The following is an 18365-nucleotide window of genomic DNA, read 5'->3' as shown; positions in this document are numbered from 1 at the left end:
ATTATCAAAAAACATAAATGAGAAATGCACATTAAAAAGTTGTATAACATAATCACATTTAGAATGTATCCCAAAATCAAACAGCAAATTTCAACAATGCAAAAACCAGTTACATTTGCACTAATGTAATATTATTATTTTGACCTCACCACACAGTGTATGGAATCTTAGTTTCCCAACCAAGGATCAAACCTGGGCCCGTGACTAGAGCACCAAGTGCTAACCACTGGACTGCCCAATTAAACTTATTGTGATAACCATTTCAGGATTTATGTGAGTTGAATCATTATACTGTACACATAAAATTTATACAGTGCTGTGTGCCAATTACATATCGATAAAACTGGAAAGAAAAAAAGGGAAAAATAAAATTCAAAGAAGTTAAAACTCATAATCAGATAAAAAGAAGCAAGCTAATGAACAAGAGATCTAAGTAACTTTCAAAACTGGGAAATTTGCTGTTTTCCCAATAGAATAAAGTTCTGGTCCCCTGTATCTCAGAAGTTGTGTATAAAGGCTATTGGTTTAAACAAATAATATACTATCCTTGTGAAACCAGTATTTTCAATTTTAAGGGTAAGTATCTGATAACAGGGGGCTTTCCTAGTGGCTCAGCAGTAAAGAATCTGCCTGCCAATGCAGGAGACACAGATTCAATTCCTGGGTCAGGAAGATCCCCTGGAGAAGGAAATGGCAACCCATTCCAGTATTCTTGCCTGGGAAATCCCATGGACAGAGGAACCTGACTGGCTACAGTCCATGGGGTCGCAAAAGAGTTGGACATGGCTAAGCAATTAAACAACAACAATCTAATAACATGATATTCAGATTAAGAATCTTGAGACATTTCAAGTTACATATGGAGACTAAAGAAATCAAACACCAGTCTTCTATTTTTATTTACAGATTATTTTATTGGAAAAAGGAAAGCAATTACAAATCAGTCTACTGCAAATCAGTGCTGTATTAGGATAAATGTAATTGCAAGTTTTAAAAAACCTGATTAATTCAAAGCAGGAATAAACATCAAGCCATGATGGTGCTGAAGTTATTTTCAAAAGACAGCAATGTGTTCTTCCTCATGGGAACTGAGAAAAATTTAAATTTCTCAGTAAATTATCTTTATCTTTTCTTCTTATATAATTACAGTGATATTTTTAAAAAATAGGCCATGAGATGATATGTAAACATAAATGTCACTAAGACTTTTTCTGGTCAAATAAAATCATATTTCTGCTAGAAACTTTCATTCTAGTCATTTTAAGTGAATAATCAGCTGTCAAAAGCAAATACATGTTTCTTTTAAATGATTGTTAAGCCTTAACCTTCATTCACCCACAGGAAAGTAGGATTAAAAGCCATTATTACATCATTTGCTATAGAAATCTGGATTATCATTTTACAGACACAAACTTGCATTTGCATGTCTAGTGCAGGAGAATCTTCCATCCAGCGATCCGTGGGTACAGGTGTGAACACCATGCTCTGCTTCACAGGCGGACGGCAACGTGGTGCAGGGCCAGGCCCCCGACCCTCAGAGATTAGCTTTCTCCCTTGCAGACAAGTGAGACCCATGCTGCACATAGGTGTGAACTGCGTTCTGTTTCAAAAGGGCAAGAGCAGCAGGTTAATTAACTCACTTGGGCAGAGACTCAGTACGTATTTCTGCTTTCATCTATGCTCAAATGAAAATAACAATGCAGAATTTGTCCACCTTAGATTGTCTTATAACCGTATGTGCTAAGTCGCTTCAGTTGTGTCCAGCTCTTTGCGACCCTATGGACTATAGCCCCTGTGGAGGAGGAAATGACAACCCACTCCAGTACCCTTGCCTGGAGAATCCCATGGACAGAGGAGCCTGGTGGGGTTGCAAAGAGTTGGACGTCTCACTCTCTCTCTCTCTCTCTCTCTCTCTCTCTCTCACACACACACACACACACCCCCCAGAGTCTTACATGGCCCAGGGCATCACACACCCACACACACACACACACCCACACATCCCAGAGTCTTATATGGCCCAGGGCTTAAATGAAGAGGTTGCGCTTTCCAGGTGAGATCTTTAAATCTCAACTGAGATTGTGAACACCTGCTTAAGAAACTGAATAGCTGTCCCTGAGGAGAATCACTGAAGAGAAAACCCACTGTGCCTATCCATGACATACACCCTCTGCCACAGCTGGGCTGCTCTGGGCTCACCTTAGGTTTCTCCTCATTGTATTTGTCCAAAAGAGCCTGGATGCGGGAGCCATATTCAGGATGGACATCGCTGAAGTTCTTAACCTGAAACCAAATGAAGACCATGAGAGCATCACCCTAGGCCCCTACCGTGCCAGTCCCTAGTGTCTGCTCCACGGGATTTCCTCCAGAGGGGAGGAGGGACACGTCCACAGGAGGCAGAGACACAGCATTTAACAACAGGGAGCAGGACTCAGGTCCTGGGTGTATACTGGCTGAGCAACCCTGGATAAGTCATTCGCCTGAGCTTCAATACCCACTCCTCATGGAATAGGTGCGACAATCAAATCTCCCTCATAGAGTTCAATATCCACTCCCATAAAAACAAATGAGTCGATTAAATCAACCTTGCAGAGTATTGTGAGAAAAATGCATTAGGAGGTGAGCTCCACTTACAGCTGGTAAAGAGCTGACCTAGGAGGAATGCAAGCTACAGTGATTTGTATTAAGAAACGGGCCCCAACACTGCCTGAATTTACAGTTAGCGTATACCCCATGGGTAAAATAGATAGCTGGTGGGAAGCTGCTGTCCAGCAGAGGGAGCTTAGCTCGGTGGTGACCTAGACGGGTAGGATGGGGGCGGGGGTTGGGTTGAAGGGCCCAAGAAGGAGGGGATATATGTATACACATACTTGATTCACTTTGTTGTACAGCAGAAAGTAACGCAACGTTGTAGAGCAATTACACACCAATTAAAAAATAAAGTGAGGTGTACAAACACTGGCCTATGTTGGGCAACTCTGCACACTTCTAGAAGGAATTCCTGACCAGGGGCCGATCCCCAGCAGACAGCAAGAGGTAGGACATCAAGAACCCACGGAGGCCAGGCAGCTTTAGCGTACGTAAGAGGAGAAGGCCAAGAGTTTGGGCCCAATTCTCTGCTTACAAACAGTCTCACTCATTTTTCTAAGAAAGATGAGAAAAAACCCACCCCACCTCTCTCACAGAGCAACAGTCAGGCTCTCTGCCTGAGTAAACAGCAAGAAGTACTAGTGTCCAGGGAATCAAAGGGTTATCTTTCATATACACACTCATCAAACACAGTTTATAGAGCTCTGCCTGCAGAGAAAGCACGCAGCCTGCAAGGTACTTATCTCCAGACCTTAGAACATACTCCAGACAGCTGCCCTTATGAACAGAGAAGCAGCAGCCAAGAGATAAGAGAGGGGCAGCGGTTCCTAAATTTATGAGAGGCTGACCCTGGGGCAGCCAGGAAACCAACAGTGAGCAAACAGCACAACGAGCGACCATCAGAAATGCCCTGGGACACCTTTGCTCAAAAGGTCAGCCTGAGCTTTGGAAGCAGCTCAGTTTTTACCCCAGAAAACAGCATGTTTCTATTTGCTTCTGAAGGCAGATTGGGTATCATAATGTCGAGTAGTCAGGCAGACTTCAAACCACAAAGACGTAATCTGTATTTCTTATCATCTAAAGTCTAAGCAAAATTGTGGCAGGACCCACATTTTCATACTGGATATTACTCTCTTAACATGGAACTTGGCTACAGTCAGATTGAATAGCATTAGGAGACGATTTGCCTTAAACTAAATTATTACACACTGGACAAAGAGTAAAGGACTGATGGATATAGTGTATCTACTGGAGGTAAGCCATAGAAAGAAAAGAATCAGAGGTTGATTGGGGATTCATACTCATTTTTTTTTTAAGTTTGCTTAACTCAAGTAAAATAGAAATGACACTTCTTTTGAAGGTCTTTCTCCCACAGCTGCACTCTCCCATCCTGCCAGCAGGTGTCACTGTTCGGCTTACAAAGTATCACTCACCGCTTTCTTCTGGATAAAAAGCTGTGCGTCTTTCAGATGGCCCGCAATGTTCTCACACAGGCGTTTCCTCTGCTCCTCATTCAGCACTTTCAAATAGAAAGTCCGCACCTGCTCATTGAAAACAGAAGGCAGGGAATCAGATAACTATTTTATCACGAACAAAACTGACCCAAACCCCACTTTTGAAATGAAGACGCAAGATTTCTCATTGCTGTAAGAATGAAAAAAGGCTTTGCAATTTAAGAATAATTTATAGATGAAACTGTCACGTGTTGAGTTCCTCACTTTTTGTTTTAAGTCAAACAGGAAGATAACGGGGACTTCGCTGGCCATCCAGTGGTTAAGACGCCACGCTTCCAATGTGGGAAGCATGGGTTCAATCCCTGGTCAGGGAACTGAGACCCCCACATACCATTGGGGGCATAAGCAAAAAAAAAAAAAGGAAGATAATAGCTCATAACTTCTTTTTAACAATGTCTTTTGTGGTCACTGCTTACAAATCTCTTATAAATAAAAGGCAGTGTAGCCTACAATTAAAAATGCCACCACACCTTACTACTGACAAGTGCAGAATGTGCCATCATCAAATGCAAGCTTAGCACAAGACAACCTTTGCTCAGTTCACCCAGAACCAGAGAGCACACACCCTAGCTCATTAATTAGGCTCTTAGCTACTCGGAAGCCAAGATTTCTTAGAGAAGACAGATGTTAATAGTGGTATTTTGCTTACAGCACTGAGTTTACTTCTAAAATGAATATCAAAAGGTTAAAATTAAAAAGTAAGAGCAAAGTAATACACATATGAGTCCTAACAGCCTCTGCTTATTTCTGAAATCAGCCATTTCTCAGGCATCGCTCTGACTCTATGCAACATTTTATTCATTCATTCGTTGAGCAAATATTTATTACTCACATACCTATAATGCACCAGACCCTATTCTATGTACTGTTCTGCTGCTGCTGCTGCTGCTGCTGCTAAGTCGCTTCAGTCATGTCCGACTCCGACTCTGTGCGACCCCATAGACGGCAGCCCACCAGGCACCCCCCGTCCCTGGGATTCTCCAGGCAAGAACACTGGAGTGGGTTGCCATTTCCTTCTCCAATGTATGAAAGTGAAAAGTGAAAGTGAAGTTGCTCAGTCGTAAAACATCAAATTACCCAAGGTAGCAAATTTATAAAATATCAAAACTTTACAGTTTTTATAAGTTATCAAATATCAGAATATAATACTACTTTTAAAATTTGAGCAAACTTTAAATCTGATATTAAAGTTTAAAAATCTTTATACTTTGAGGTATTAACATAATCCAATCAAAGTACTGCATGTGGGAAGATCTAAATAGACATTTCTTTAAAGAAGATATACAGATGGCCAAAAGACATGAAAAAAATGCTGAACATTGCTAATTATTAGAGAAATACAAATCAAAACTACAATGAAGTATCACCCCACTCCAGTCTGAATGGCCATATCATAAACTCTAGTGGCTCAGACAGTAAAGAATCTGCCTGCAACACGGGAGACCCGGCTTCGATCCCTGGGCCGAGAAGATCCCCTGGAGTAGCAAATGGCAACCCACTCCAGTATTCCTGCCCGGAGAATCCCATGGACAAAGGAGCCTGGTGGTCTGTAGCCTGTGGGGTTGCAGAGTCGGACATGACTGAGCGACTAAGCGCAGCACAGCACATGCCTGGCTAACAACCACCAATCACACACAGCTCGGCTGCTCACTACAGGAGGGCACGGACTCCACAAATGGGACAGCGGTTCCATTTTATCACCAGATGAGGATGCTGAGCTAATCTACCCACTCCAACACGTTAACCACAGACCTTTAAGAGCAGGACCAAATTCCTATTCACGAAAAAGTGACATTTTTAATAGTCTATACAAAGTGAGAGAAGAACTCTTTTTTTAAGTGTAATATGTCTGCAGTAAGGGTACCAAATGTTAAGTGTGAAGTTCACGGTGATTTTTCAGGGGACACTCGTGTCACAACCACCCAGATCAAGAGAGAAACATCACTCACATCTCAGAAATGCCCCTACCATACCCCTCCTCCCAGTCCCCTTTCTCCAACTGACCCCCCAATTGTTTTTACTTCTATTATTATAAATGTCTTTCTTTACTTCTCTTGGAAATGTACACAAATGGAATCATGTGGTCTATATTCTCCTTCTATTGTTCAATTTCATATTTGTAAGATTCATCTGTGTTACTGCTTGTTGGGATACTTCATTAGTTTTCAATGCTGTACACTGTGGGAATATTGGAGAAGGCGATGGGAACCCACTCCAATACTCTTGCCTGGAAAATCCCCATGAGAGCCTGGTAGGCTGCAGTCCATGGGGTCGCTAAGAGTTGGACACAACTGAGCGACTTCACTTTCACTGTTCACTTTCACGCCTTGGAGAAGGAAATGTCAACCCACTCCAGTGTTCTTGCCTGGAGAATCCCAGGGACGGGGGAGCCTGGTGGGCTGCCATCTATGGGGTCGCACAGTGTTGGACACGACTGAAGCGACTTAGCAGCAGCAGCAGTGGGAATATACTATGGTTTATTTATCCAAGCTTTCGTTGATGAACACTTGGATGATATGAAGAAACTGTTGTACCTGTCTTCTGCTGCTCACACGTACACGTTTCTATGTGGAATCTATGCTTAAGAGTGCACTTACTAGTCAAAAGGCACGTACATGTTTAGCTTCGGTGGATACTGACAACCAGGTCTCCAAAACACCTGAACCAATTTACACTTATGTGAGAGCTGTTTCTCATTTTACAAACACTTGCTACACAGTCTTTTTAAGTCTCGTCATTCCTGTGCATTTGTAGAAGTGCCTCTTTTCAGTTTTATTTTGTATATTCCTGATGGCTAGTGAAATACATGAACTTTCGTATGTTTTCCAGTCATTTGGATACTTCTTTTACAAAGTGCCTATTCGAGTCTTTTGCCCGTTTTTTTCATATTCATTTGTCTGACTTTTTCTTACTGCTGTGTGGGAGTTCTTTATACGTACTGTATGTGTGTTGTTTGTTATTTAGAGGAAAGCAAACCGTGGCTTGCGTTCTCAGGCTCTGAGTGGTTTCTCATCATGAAGGGGAGTTCTTTTTCTCTCTCTCTTCATGACTGAGTCTTGATAACATCTACTGCTCTACCAGTTCAGTAATCCTCTCTTATGTTTAATCACCTTTTTAAACTCATTTACTAAATGCTTAAGTTGTTCATTTTCCAGCTCAGTATGTCCATTCAATTTTTTAAATTTTATTGGCCACACTGCACAGCTTGAGGGATCTTAGTTCCCCAACCAGGGACACCCCCCTGCAGTAGAAACGCAGTCTTAACTACTGGACTGCTAGGCATGTTCTCTCAATTCTTTTTTTATAGATTAAAGTTCTTAATAATGCTCCATGCTGTCATCTCTTTTCTATTTTCCTAAAAATATTATTTGCAGTTATTTTAAAACCTGTATCTGACAATTTCACTATCTGGATCTCCAGTAGGTTTGCTTCTATTGCCAATTTTGTTTTGTTTTTTTCTCCCTCTTGATTTTTCAGATATAAGGGCTTAAGTGTTGGGTATGCCTGATAATTTAGTACTTACTAAATGCTGGATATTTGCATATGAAAAATAAAGAGATAATCTGAGACTCTATTTTCAACTCCATCTAATATGGGAACTGAGTTATGAATAAAGATGTCGTCCCTGAATTCAATTTGAGACATATTAGACACTTTAAATGGAGAAGGCAATGGCACCCCACTCCATGGAAAATCCCATGGATGGAGGAGCCTGGTAGGCTGCAGTCCATGGGGTCGCTAAGAGTCAGACACGACTGAGTGACTTCACTTTGAGTTTTCACTTTCATGCATTGGAGGAGGAAATGGCAACCCACTCCAGTGTTCTTGCCTGGAGAATCCCATGGACAGAGGAGCCTGGTGGGCTGCCATCTATGGGGTCGCACAGAGTCGGACATGACTGAAGCGACTTAGCAGCAGCAGCAGCAGACACTTTAAAAGGGGAATATATGCAGACATTGAGAAGAATGACCAAGCAACTCTCACAGAAGACAAAGGAGCCATTACCTGAGTGACATTGTCATCGTTGGCACTGTTGAAGCGCTGTACATCCCCAGAGAAGTGGGTCCTGTGTTCCAGGGCAGAAGGCTGATGCTCGGGAGCACTAAAGCTATTGGGGTAGTAATTTGGAGCCCCACCTTTAAAGGAAAACCACATACATTCACTTGGGGAGATGAAAAATGAAGTAAGTCTACAAATAGTCAACGAAATAAAAAATAAATTCAAGGGACAATGATACATGTGTGCACACACGCGCATGTGTGCAGATGCCATGCACATATTATTTTTAACTCCCCATATTTAGCTATAAACAGCACCCAGATTCTTAAAGAATACCGTCATCTGCTCGCATGTCTGTCTCCCTCTGCGTCTTACAGGAGAGATCTCAAGTTCCCTTTGAACACTCAGATGGTCCCATCTCTACAATCTTCTCATGTTTACCAGGACAAATATATTTATATAAGTTTGGTTTGGCCCCCATAGAAGATGACACCCAAAGACACATTTCAAATTGGAGGGTTTCAGTTGGGCCTGGGTGCAGTTCAAACATGCAATCATGGGATTCCTGGGAGCTCAAAGTTCTAGCTCTGCTCTTTCAGTCACCAGACACATGGACTGAGCCCTGAGACACTCACTGACTGCTGCAGGGTGGTGTAGCGGTCAGTGCTGGATCCTGAATCCGGCATTTTTGACTTTTCCATTCCAGCACATACTAGATTCCCATCACGGGACTCTACTTCACTATTTCTTAAAGGTGTTTAAGACGCTTGGGGTTTCTTTCCTTTATTGACTACGACTTTATTTAATTCTATTGGGCTGGCCAAAAAAACCCAAACGAACGTTTTGGCCAACCAACCCAACAGCTTCACTTTTGCTTCTCTCTACAGATACATTTTTTTAATATTTTTTTAACTTTGATATTTCTAATATGTCACCACTGATTTCTCTGGACTTAGGAAAAATAATGACAAATGCAATCAAAACATGTATTAAGACTTCTGGAATAAATTTTGAGGCTTTTTTTTTTTCCTTTTGGCATGTTCATTTTCCCAACTATGCTCTGCCTCAGCTGATGTATACAGAAGCTTGTGTTATCTGAGTACATGCTGCCTAAACAGAAAGGATGGCTTGAAAAATCATAGCAAGTGGTTTGAACAAACCAGTCTGGATTTAGAATTTTACCCAGGTCCCTGCTGGAATAGACAATCCTGGGTGGATACATCACACTGTACCTCACACTGACAAAGGAACCAAAAGCTTGTAGGAAGACAGGGGCCCCATACTCCTATGGAGTCCAGTTACCAGCCCAAGAAATTCATTCCAGGTCAGCCACGTCCATGTGAAAAGCAAGGTTCTCCATAACAAGCCATCACAGTGATTTTCTGTACTAAGAATTAGTTCTTTGAAATGTACCAGTTGGAGTAACTTTAAAATTTTATTTCCAAATAAGCTCTGACCTTTACTCAAAGTTGGAGTTGTCCTCAAGTCACTGACTACTGGGAAAGATTAAGCTTTTTCACCGAACTGCAAGGGAACAGGTCAAACTTTCTACTTTTAAAATTAGGCAAGAGGGGTGTCAAAGTAGTTTTTTCACACATACGCCACCATAATAGTAAACAAGAATGGTAAACACAAAGCAATTACTTATTAATGACATCCCAAAATATATAATGAACCACTTTAATACAGCCGGGCTTCCCTGACAGCTCAGTTAGTAAAGAATCTGCCTGCAATGCAAGAGACTCCAGTTCGAGTCCTGGGTCGGGAAGATCCACTGGAAAAGGGATAGGCAACCCATTCCAGTATTCTCGGGCTTCCCTTGTGATTTAGCTGGTAAAGAATCCACCTGCAATGCGGGAGACCTGGGTTCGATCCCTGGGTTGGGAAGATTCCCCTGGAGAAGAGAAAAGCTACCCATTCCAGTATTCTGGCCTGGAGAATTCCACGGACTGCACAGTCCACGGGGATGCAAAGAGTAGGACACAACTGCACAACTTTCACTTAATACAGCCAGTCTCAACAACAAAAGAATCAAGGACTATTAATGAAAAACAGTAACTTTAGTATAAAAACACAGAAGACAGATAGAGGAGTACCGATTACTTTGGGCAATTATACACCAACACGTCAAGCCTCAGAGAGCAGAAATACTGCAACCACCCAATACACGCAGTTAGTGAGCATATTAACTTGTTGAATACTTGGAAGAGGCTTAATGATAATAATCGTAACAAGATGCAAGGCACAAAATTATATATATATAAGCTAATCTTAAATGTGTAACAAATATTCACAGGAGAGACTGGCAAGAAATACAGCAAAATCAATGTCAGTAATAAAATTAATTTAAAAAAAAAAAAACCTGCTCCCTAAGTTGGATGATATCCTGCAGCAGCCAGGGTGAAAGATCTTTCTCCCTGCCTTTCACTGTGAGATGGACAGAAAGTAAAATCTGAGGTGGGAACTCTCAATAAAACATATAAAATAGATAAAGGTAAGAAGAGTCCTCAGGCAGCTGAAACCTTCATTGCTGGGCAAGAAATACGTGGTGGGCACAAGCAGCCATATGGGGCTTCCACAGAGCAGGAGGTCCCTGGGGCAGCCTGAAAACCCGTGGGCTGATGGGGCGCCCCAACCCCTGCCCAGCAGTGCCCCCCGGCACCCTCAGAGCGAGCCACCTTCTGAGGCTTACCCTGATTGTCCATCATGCACATGGGGCCGTCACGCTGGTAGTTGGCCACTCGAGCACGGTAGGGACAGTTCACAGGTATCTGGAGATAGTTGGGTCCCAGGCGGTGGCGGTGAGTGTCAGGATAGGCGAAAAGGCGGCCCTGCAGTTATAAGGGAACAGACATTGACAATGTGCAGTAAGAGACAAGAGAGAAACAGCCCGTGAACTTCACTGGCAAGCGTTGAACACAGAGCACCACAGAGCCCTGACTGTCCGCCCAGTAAAGACCAAAGTTTCTTCTCTCTCACCAAATGAGCGCTCCCTAACTGAATGGGCCTTAATCTTCCACATCATGCAGCCAAAGAGCCACAAATCTTCACATCTCTTCTAGATCTTAACTCCTTTTTTTCTCAAATAACAAGTTAGTGCCCAGGCTTGAATTCCTTCTTATTCCTGGGACTTCCCTGGCAACCCAGGGGTTAAGACTCCAATGCAAGGGGGACACGTGTGACCCCTCATTGGGGAACTAGGATCCCACATAGTAAGTGGTGCAGCCAAAATATAAAAAAAAAAAATAAGAAATAAAAATGATTTCTGTTTCCAAGGACACATTACATTGCAAAACAAACTTGCTAGAACCCGACTAACTGGAGTCATGAACTAATTCCATTCCTCCCCACTCTCTCACTCCAGGGGAGGGGTCAACCATTTGCTCTTAACAAAAAGAAGCAGATTTCTACAAAACCAACTATATGGGAAATTATTAAAAAAAAAAAAAACACCTTTTGTGTTGCAGCCTGGTTTATGTCAGATACACTTTGAGCTCTGAGACTTTCTAGATATTAACAAAGTACTACACAAAGAAAGCCATGGTATAGGACGATGGCCCTACGATGACACAAGGCCCTGAATCAAGATTAAACTAAATCACATATTTACCAAGGCAGGAGATTGTGCAATTTCTTTCAATTAGTGTTGAAACAAAAACCTTGATGATTAACTCCATATAAATCTTAGTATCCAATTATTTAAATATTCTCATTATTCAAAGCTCTACTCACAAGCAGTTTTCTTTAATTGACTTTATTATTGGCCTTGAATCTGAAAGAATATTCATGCGTGCGTGCGTGCTAAGTCACTTTAGTCATGTGTGACTCTTTGCAACCCCATGGACTGGAGCCTGCCAGGCTCCTCTGTCCATGGAATTCTCTAGGCAAGAAAACGAGTGGGTACCCATTCCCTTCTCCACGGGATCTTCCCAACCCAGGCCTCGAACCTAGGTCCTCCCGCATTACAGGCAGATTCTTTATCATCTGAGCCACCAGGGAAGCCTGAAAGAATATTCTTATATCACTAATTCTACGGGCCAGCCAAAACACAAATCAAGTTGAATAGGGCAACTGATGTGATTATTTTGTTCAAATCACTCAGGCCAACATGCTTAGTCCAGTCTTGCTCTTCTGTCCATAATCTGCTCTTGGCTGAGTGACTCTACCTCCCATAATCATGAGTCTAAAGTAATATTCAGGGACTTCCCCAGCAGTCTAGTGGGTAAGACTTCATCTTCCAATGCAGAGGATGCAGGTTTGAACCCTGGGCAGGGAGCTAATAAGATCTGATATGCCTCTCGACCAAAAAAAACAAAACATAATGCAGAAGCAACACTGTAACAAATTCAATAAAGACTTTAAAAATGGTCCACATCAAGAAAATCTTTAAAAATATTAAAAATAGAGTAATATTCAGATGACTGGCCATGCAACCATGAACAAAAGCACCTACAGTTTGGAGCTGGTCGCCTCCTTCTGCCCAAAATGGACTAAGCTGTGCTCTAACCATACCAATAGGACGGAAGGTACAGCTGGCCACCAGCAGCCCCTGGATGGAGCCTCATCATATTGTTCTGGTTTGGGGTCACCTTGTATTTATAAGGCGTCCCCACCCCACCTGCAGGTAGAGACCTTCCAAGTTAAGGCCCAGAAGTGCAGACAGCAAGGTCGCACCCTGACCCCACCTGAATGAAGGCCTTACCCAGGGCCCTGTGCCCAAGCTCCTTACCCAGGGCCCTGTGCCCGACCTCCCTGCTGGGCCGGGGCACAGCTCTCCCACTCCAGCAGTCGACTTCTCCACTCCTGATAAACTGTGAATCTCGGGAGGGAAGAAGGGCTGCCCCTGCATCACCAGGCACTCAGGGGACAGTCTCTGGGACTCACGTTACACTACTGAGTGCTTTTCACCATGGTCCAGTTTACACTTTGTATCCCCAAGTTTTAAAATTTAATAACGTGTTGCCTTTCCACATTATTGTTGAAAACACTGTCCATTAGCGTACAACTACTACCACCTGGTCATGCGTTAGTTCCCATCAGAGTAATTTCCAAGCCCTCCTCACTGGCTCTCCTTTTCCAAGCCATTCTTCCAACAACGTCACCCTAAATATTCCTGCCAAAAGACTCTTCCTAAGACCCCATGCAGATTCTACTACTTACCTACTCAAAAAACCCTGGACAATTCCTCAATGCTCATCAAAAGGCTAACCAAGTACAATGGTTCTTCCCTGCTGTATGGCCTCCTGCTATAGCAGCCACGGCAGTCTATCAGTAGACAGGTATTCAACCCACAGAAGTCAAATTAAATTAAAAATTAATAGACATTTATTTTCTATAAAAGGTTCAAATGTTCCCAATGTCAGAGCAAAAATATCGTTATTTTAAAAAAACAAAGGAAACTTAGTTCACCTCCATGGACGGCGATACCTGAACTGGAATTGGACGCTTACATAAGAAATAGCTGTCAGTCACTGTGGTCTGATCTAGGGTAAAAACTTTAACCTTTGTACCATGATCATAGTCTAAGAACACAAAAGATTGATTTACTCAATAATTATTAAGCCAGTTATTTCCCCATTAATTTTTGATCCAGATAAGAATTTTTCACTCTTTGTACTCTTGAAAAAACATACTAGAAAGAGGTGAAAAAATACTGAATGCCTAGGAACATTACCAGAGAAGGCAATGGCAACCCATTCCAGTACTCTCGCCTGGAAAATCCCATGGACAGAGGAGCCTGGTAGGCTGCAGTTCATGGGGTCGCTAAGAGTCGGACACGACTGAAGTGACTTAGCAGCAGCAGCAGCAACATTACCAAAACAAACAGTAAAACCCACTGCCTTTAATCAATGGAAACATAAACTGAGCTTGTAAAAATCACCTCTGGGTCTCTTTTTACACGTGCCATCATTTTCTCTTTACATGAAAGAGAAAATGAATACAGTTATGCTGATCAAATGTTATAATCAATTAATGGTATTCCCCATCCTTGATTAGAGACTGAAAAAGAATATCCCACAAATACCTAAGGTATTTCTCCTATAACTTCTTTTAAATTAAGAGCCTAAATATCAAAGTTACCATATTGAGGGACTCACTATGAAATTTGCTTTATCCTGTAACGCTCATTTAAGGATGTTTCATTCAGTCCCACAGGACTAAAGACCCAAACCAAGGTTTAAGTGATGTCCTAGTTAATTCTTCATATAAAGATCAAGCCAAATTACACTCTGTGTGTGTGTGTGTGTGTGTGTGTGCGCACGCACACGTGCAAGGGCACACAGGCATGTACACACACTCCTGCCTCAGAACCTCTCGATCAACTGGGTTTACCTGGAGCATTTTGTCAGGGCTGGGCTCGATGCCGGGCGGCATGTTGCTTGGGTCAAAAGCCAACTGTTCAACCTCAGCAAAGTAATTAACTGGGTTCCGGTTTAAGACCAATTTACCAACTGGAATAAGAGGATAGTCGCCGTGAGGCCAAACCTAAAAATAATGTCATATTCACAATTACCAGACAACCAACAGAAGGAAATTACTCATAAAAATATCAGCTTTCAAATACACTGAAGCCAATGATAGTAAGTGAAAATAACATTTTTGAATCTAATAAAATGGTAAGAACTTAAGGTGAGGGCATGGGTTGAATCTTTTGCAACAGCAAACAGGAGTAAATATTGACATTTTCCCTGGGCAAAAGTACATCATCTCATCAAAATTTGTTCCCTGCTAACAACAATATATCAGGCCACCCAGACGAACTCAGTAAAGTTATCAAACAGGAACTGGAAGGGAGATGCTGGTGAGCCCTCATTCACAGGCTAGGAAACTCTTAGGTGGCTCCAACTGTTTTGTACACGACTTATAAATGCTTGACTACAATTTTTTTTTAATTAGGTGTGAAGACACTTTAAAAAGAAAACAACTTAGTTGTTAACTGACTCACCTTGGTAAGATCAAATGGATTAAATGGAAAAATTTCTGCCTCACTAAATGTCATGACCTGGATGTATAAAGTCCAGGAGGGGTAGTTGCCTGTGGCAATGGCATTGAAAAGATCGCGGAGGCCGTAGTCAGGATCTTCGTGGGCAAGTCTTGCTGCATCTTCAACAGAAAGGTTTTTGATGCCCTGATCAGTCTACAGGAGAAAACAAAGAAGCTCAACCTGAAACTTACTGGCAAAGTTATCAAACTTCAATCAGTAATTCATTGAGGGATTGTGAGTGACACTATCCAAAGACTGGATTTTCCTGTAACAGTAACTCCCCTCTTCAAATCTGACACAAGTATGAATTTATCAGTAAGAAATTCTGTTTGCTTATCCTGATTCTTTTCAATCTCCAGGGAATCTGTCTACACATTTTATATTTAAAATTAGTCTTTCTTTCTCTTTATGGATTCCACATTATTTGAATTTTTTAAACTGTTGACATAGAGTTCACTTTCAATTTTTCGCTCATCTAGAAAATGCTACATTAGTGTCTTCAGAAAAGCCAAAACAATTTTTGCTATAAAGTATACATAACATATAATTTATCATTTTAACCGTTTTCAAGTGTTCAAGTCAGTGGATTTTTCTGAGCACATATTGTAAAATGGACTTGCTGAGTCATATGGTAATTCTATGGTTAATTTCTTGAGGAATTTCAAAAGTGTTTTCCAGAGTGGCTACTATTTGAATGTTTATACTCATGCTATTTCCAATCAGAAAAAAAAATCAAAATATATTTTTAAAGTAAGCAAATAGTTAATAAAATTAAAGGACTTTCCTCCTTTTTTAGCATGAAATAATTTTTTAAATTCCCTGTCTTATAATATCTCAAATCAACTACTGAGATTGTGCTCAGCTAGTATTCCTCCACCCCAACTCTCTTCCTTTTTTAACTTTTTTTTAAAGAAATCATAGACTCACGGTTTATAGAGCTGAAAAGAAATTCGGTATAGCTACTCAAGCAGTTCACCAACTATGAGCAACCAAAAGTACTGGGTTGGCCATAAAGTTCATTCAAGTTTTTCCATAAGATGAACCCAACTGAACTTTTTGGTCAACCCAATAGTATTAATATTCTGACTTTCAAACAAGCCATTAAAACCCAAAGACGTTAAGTCACTTTCACCAAAGCTCCTATTATCATCCCATCCTGCTCTTCAATAGAGTTCCCACCACTATCTTATTTTGAAAGAGCCCAAATAAGTCAGGCACCACATAAATATTTCCTTCACAAAAGTCACCTCTAGAAGGCTGGCCGATGTCTAGCACAGAAATCCCAGCTCTCTCTAGCCAGTGGCAAGATTTTTTTCAGCCTGTTAGATCTTCAGAATTAGAATATGGAAGTCACCATCTGCAGATCACCCAGCAAATACACTAAATTGTACAATATTATTGCAATACCTTTCTGATTTTAACTGAAGCCCCTGGGTTTAGAAAGGTATGACCTTAGGTTAGAATAATCCAGACTGATGAGTCTATTAGATCCCACGCTACCTCAGAGCCCTTGGCTGAACAGACCCGTAAGCATCCCAATCTTTCCAGGGCCACTAACAGCTGGCACTATTTCACCATGACTAAACTGGAGTTCAGAGAACCTTTAATAATGTGCCAAGAGACAATTATCTAGAAGAGGGAAGATGGGAGTTCAGATTGTTCTAACTACAAAGCCACGACCACACTAGTTGTCCCAGATACAATCACTTAGTCTTGCTCTAAGTGACACTACACTTCTTCTTTTGGCAATTACAAGCCAGTGGGTCAACTGTTTCCTGTAACTGTTCCTTGCCAAAGGTTATAGATCCAAGTCATAGATATAAACAGGGGTAACAGTTTTCCTGTTTGATACACCCACCTAAGTTGTTCAGATAATGCTTCAAATAGGACAGAAGAAAATAGGTCCTTGGGATACCATTAAGTGGGAGCCTGTATACGTCATGAGTCCACTTCTGTCTCTGCTTATTTTAGCAGCAGTATTTGGAAACAAGTTCTTAAGCAACCAGAGGTTTTTTAAATAACCCTCTAGAGTTCTCTGGCAATGTTACTTATTCTAACCAATGCCAAAGTCATACTAAAAGAACCCATGAGAACACCTCAATTAAAAGATTCTCAAAATGTTCCCCAAAAGTAACTGATCTGATTGTATGAAAGGAAATGAAAAAAAAAAAGAAATTTTAGGCTGGAGGAGCAGCAGCGGCCAGGTGACCCAGCATACCTCCCCAGCTCCCACTGCTGCCATGAGGAAGGTCAGCTCAGAAGCTGGGGGAGGTGGGGAGAATGAGGAGCCCAAAAAGAGAGCTGCAAGGCTGTCAGCTAAACCTGCTCCACAAAAGTGGAAATAAAGCCCCAAAAGGCAGCAGAAAAGGATAAATCTTCAGACAAAAACGTGCCAACAAAAGGCTAACGGGGAGGAGCAAAAGGAAAACAGGACAAAGTCGCTAACCAAGGGATTAAAGATGATCACCTGCAGAAAACAGAGACACTAAGAAACGAGGGAGCCCGGCCTCTGATGAAGCAGGAGAGAGAGAAGCCAAGTCTGATCAGTATCACACACCCAGTGCTATCAGTGGTCCCTGTCTCCCTTCTTGTACAATCCAGAGGGATGTTTTTTTAATCAACTATTTGGTAAATCCAAGTTTCTTAGTAGCTTTAGAAACAGTTTTAAGAAGGAGGGAATCTTGGGACTTCCCTGGTGGCCCAGTAATTAAAAATTCACCTCGCAATGCAGGGGACGTGGGTTCAACCCTTGATCAGGGAACTAAGATCCCACATGCCATGGGGCAACTAAGTCCATCTGCCACCACAAAGACCCAGCACAGCCAAAGAAGTAAATAAATATTAAAAAAAAAAAAAAAAGAAGGAAAGTATCCCACCTTATCCAATTTTTTAAGTGTAAATGCTTTTTTTTTTTTTTTTTTAAATAAGATCATTTGCTGGTTGGTTATTTTTTGGTACAACCATAAAGTAGTGGGGTACTGAATATGGGAGGCTTTGATTGTCTTGGGTGTCAGCTTAACAACTCCATAAATGAGGATAGCTTTTCTACCCTATAAAACAAAGCATATTACATAGCACTTTGGAATTAGTGGCACACTTAATGTCTTGAACACTTTAAGTCACTTCTCCTATGTTGTTTTTGGTACAACTGTTCCCTAAATAAAGCAAACCACTGCTTGATGTTGGCTCTCCTTGTCAGAACCTTATGCACCCCGTAACATCTTTGGTTGTGGAAGTCCAGTCTTCCTAGTAACTTTGTTAACATGCTATGAATGACT

The 18365-nt window shown here is 41.6% G+C and overlaps 1 protein-coding gene across 1 annotated transcript in view; it reads right to left on the bottom strand.

Moving 5' to 3' along the window:
- Positions 1-888: 888 nt before the first annotated feature.
- CAT (catalase) overlaps positions 889-18365 on the bottom strand; it is a 35967-nt gene continuing 18490 nt past the window's right edge. The window contains exons 7-13 of the mRNA XM_019975085.2: positions 15049-15240; positions 14436-14588; positions 10795-10933; positions 8109-8239; positions 4023-4130; positions 2200-2283; positions 889-1600 (exon numbers count right to left, since the gene is read on the bottom strand). Of these exons, the coding sequence (XP_019830644.2) occupies positions 1535-1600; positions 2200-2283; positions 4023-4130; positions 8109-8239; positions 10795-10933; positions 14436-14588; positions 15049-15240 (873 nt within the window). The 3' untranslated portion in view covers positions 889-1534. The remainder of the gene's footprint in view (positions 1601-2199; positions 2284-4022; positions 4131-8108; positions 8240-10794; positions 10934-14435; positions 14589-15048; positions 15241-18365) is intronic.

The sequence above is a fragment of the Bos indicus genome, chromosome 15 (genome assembly GCF_029378745.1).
Source record: "Bos indicus isolate NIAB-ARS_2022 breed Sahiwal x Tharparkar chromosome 15, NIAB-ARS_B.indTharparkar_mat_pri_1.0, whole genome shotgun sequence".
Classification (NCBI taxonomy): domain Eukaryota; kingdom Metazoa; phylum Chordata; class Mammalia; order Artiodactyla; family Bovidae; genus Bos; species Bos indicus.
The sequence above is the reverse complement of the archived record's forward strand: the minus strand, read 5'-3'. Positions and strand labels throughout refer to the sequence as shown.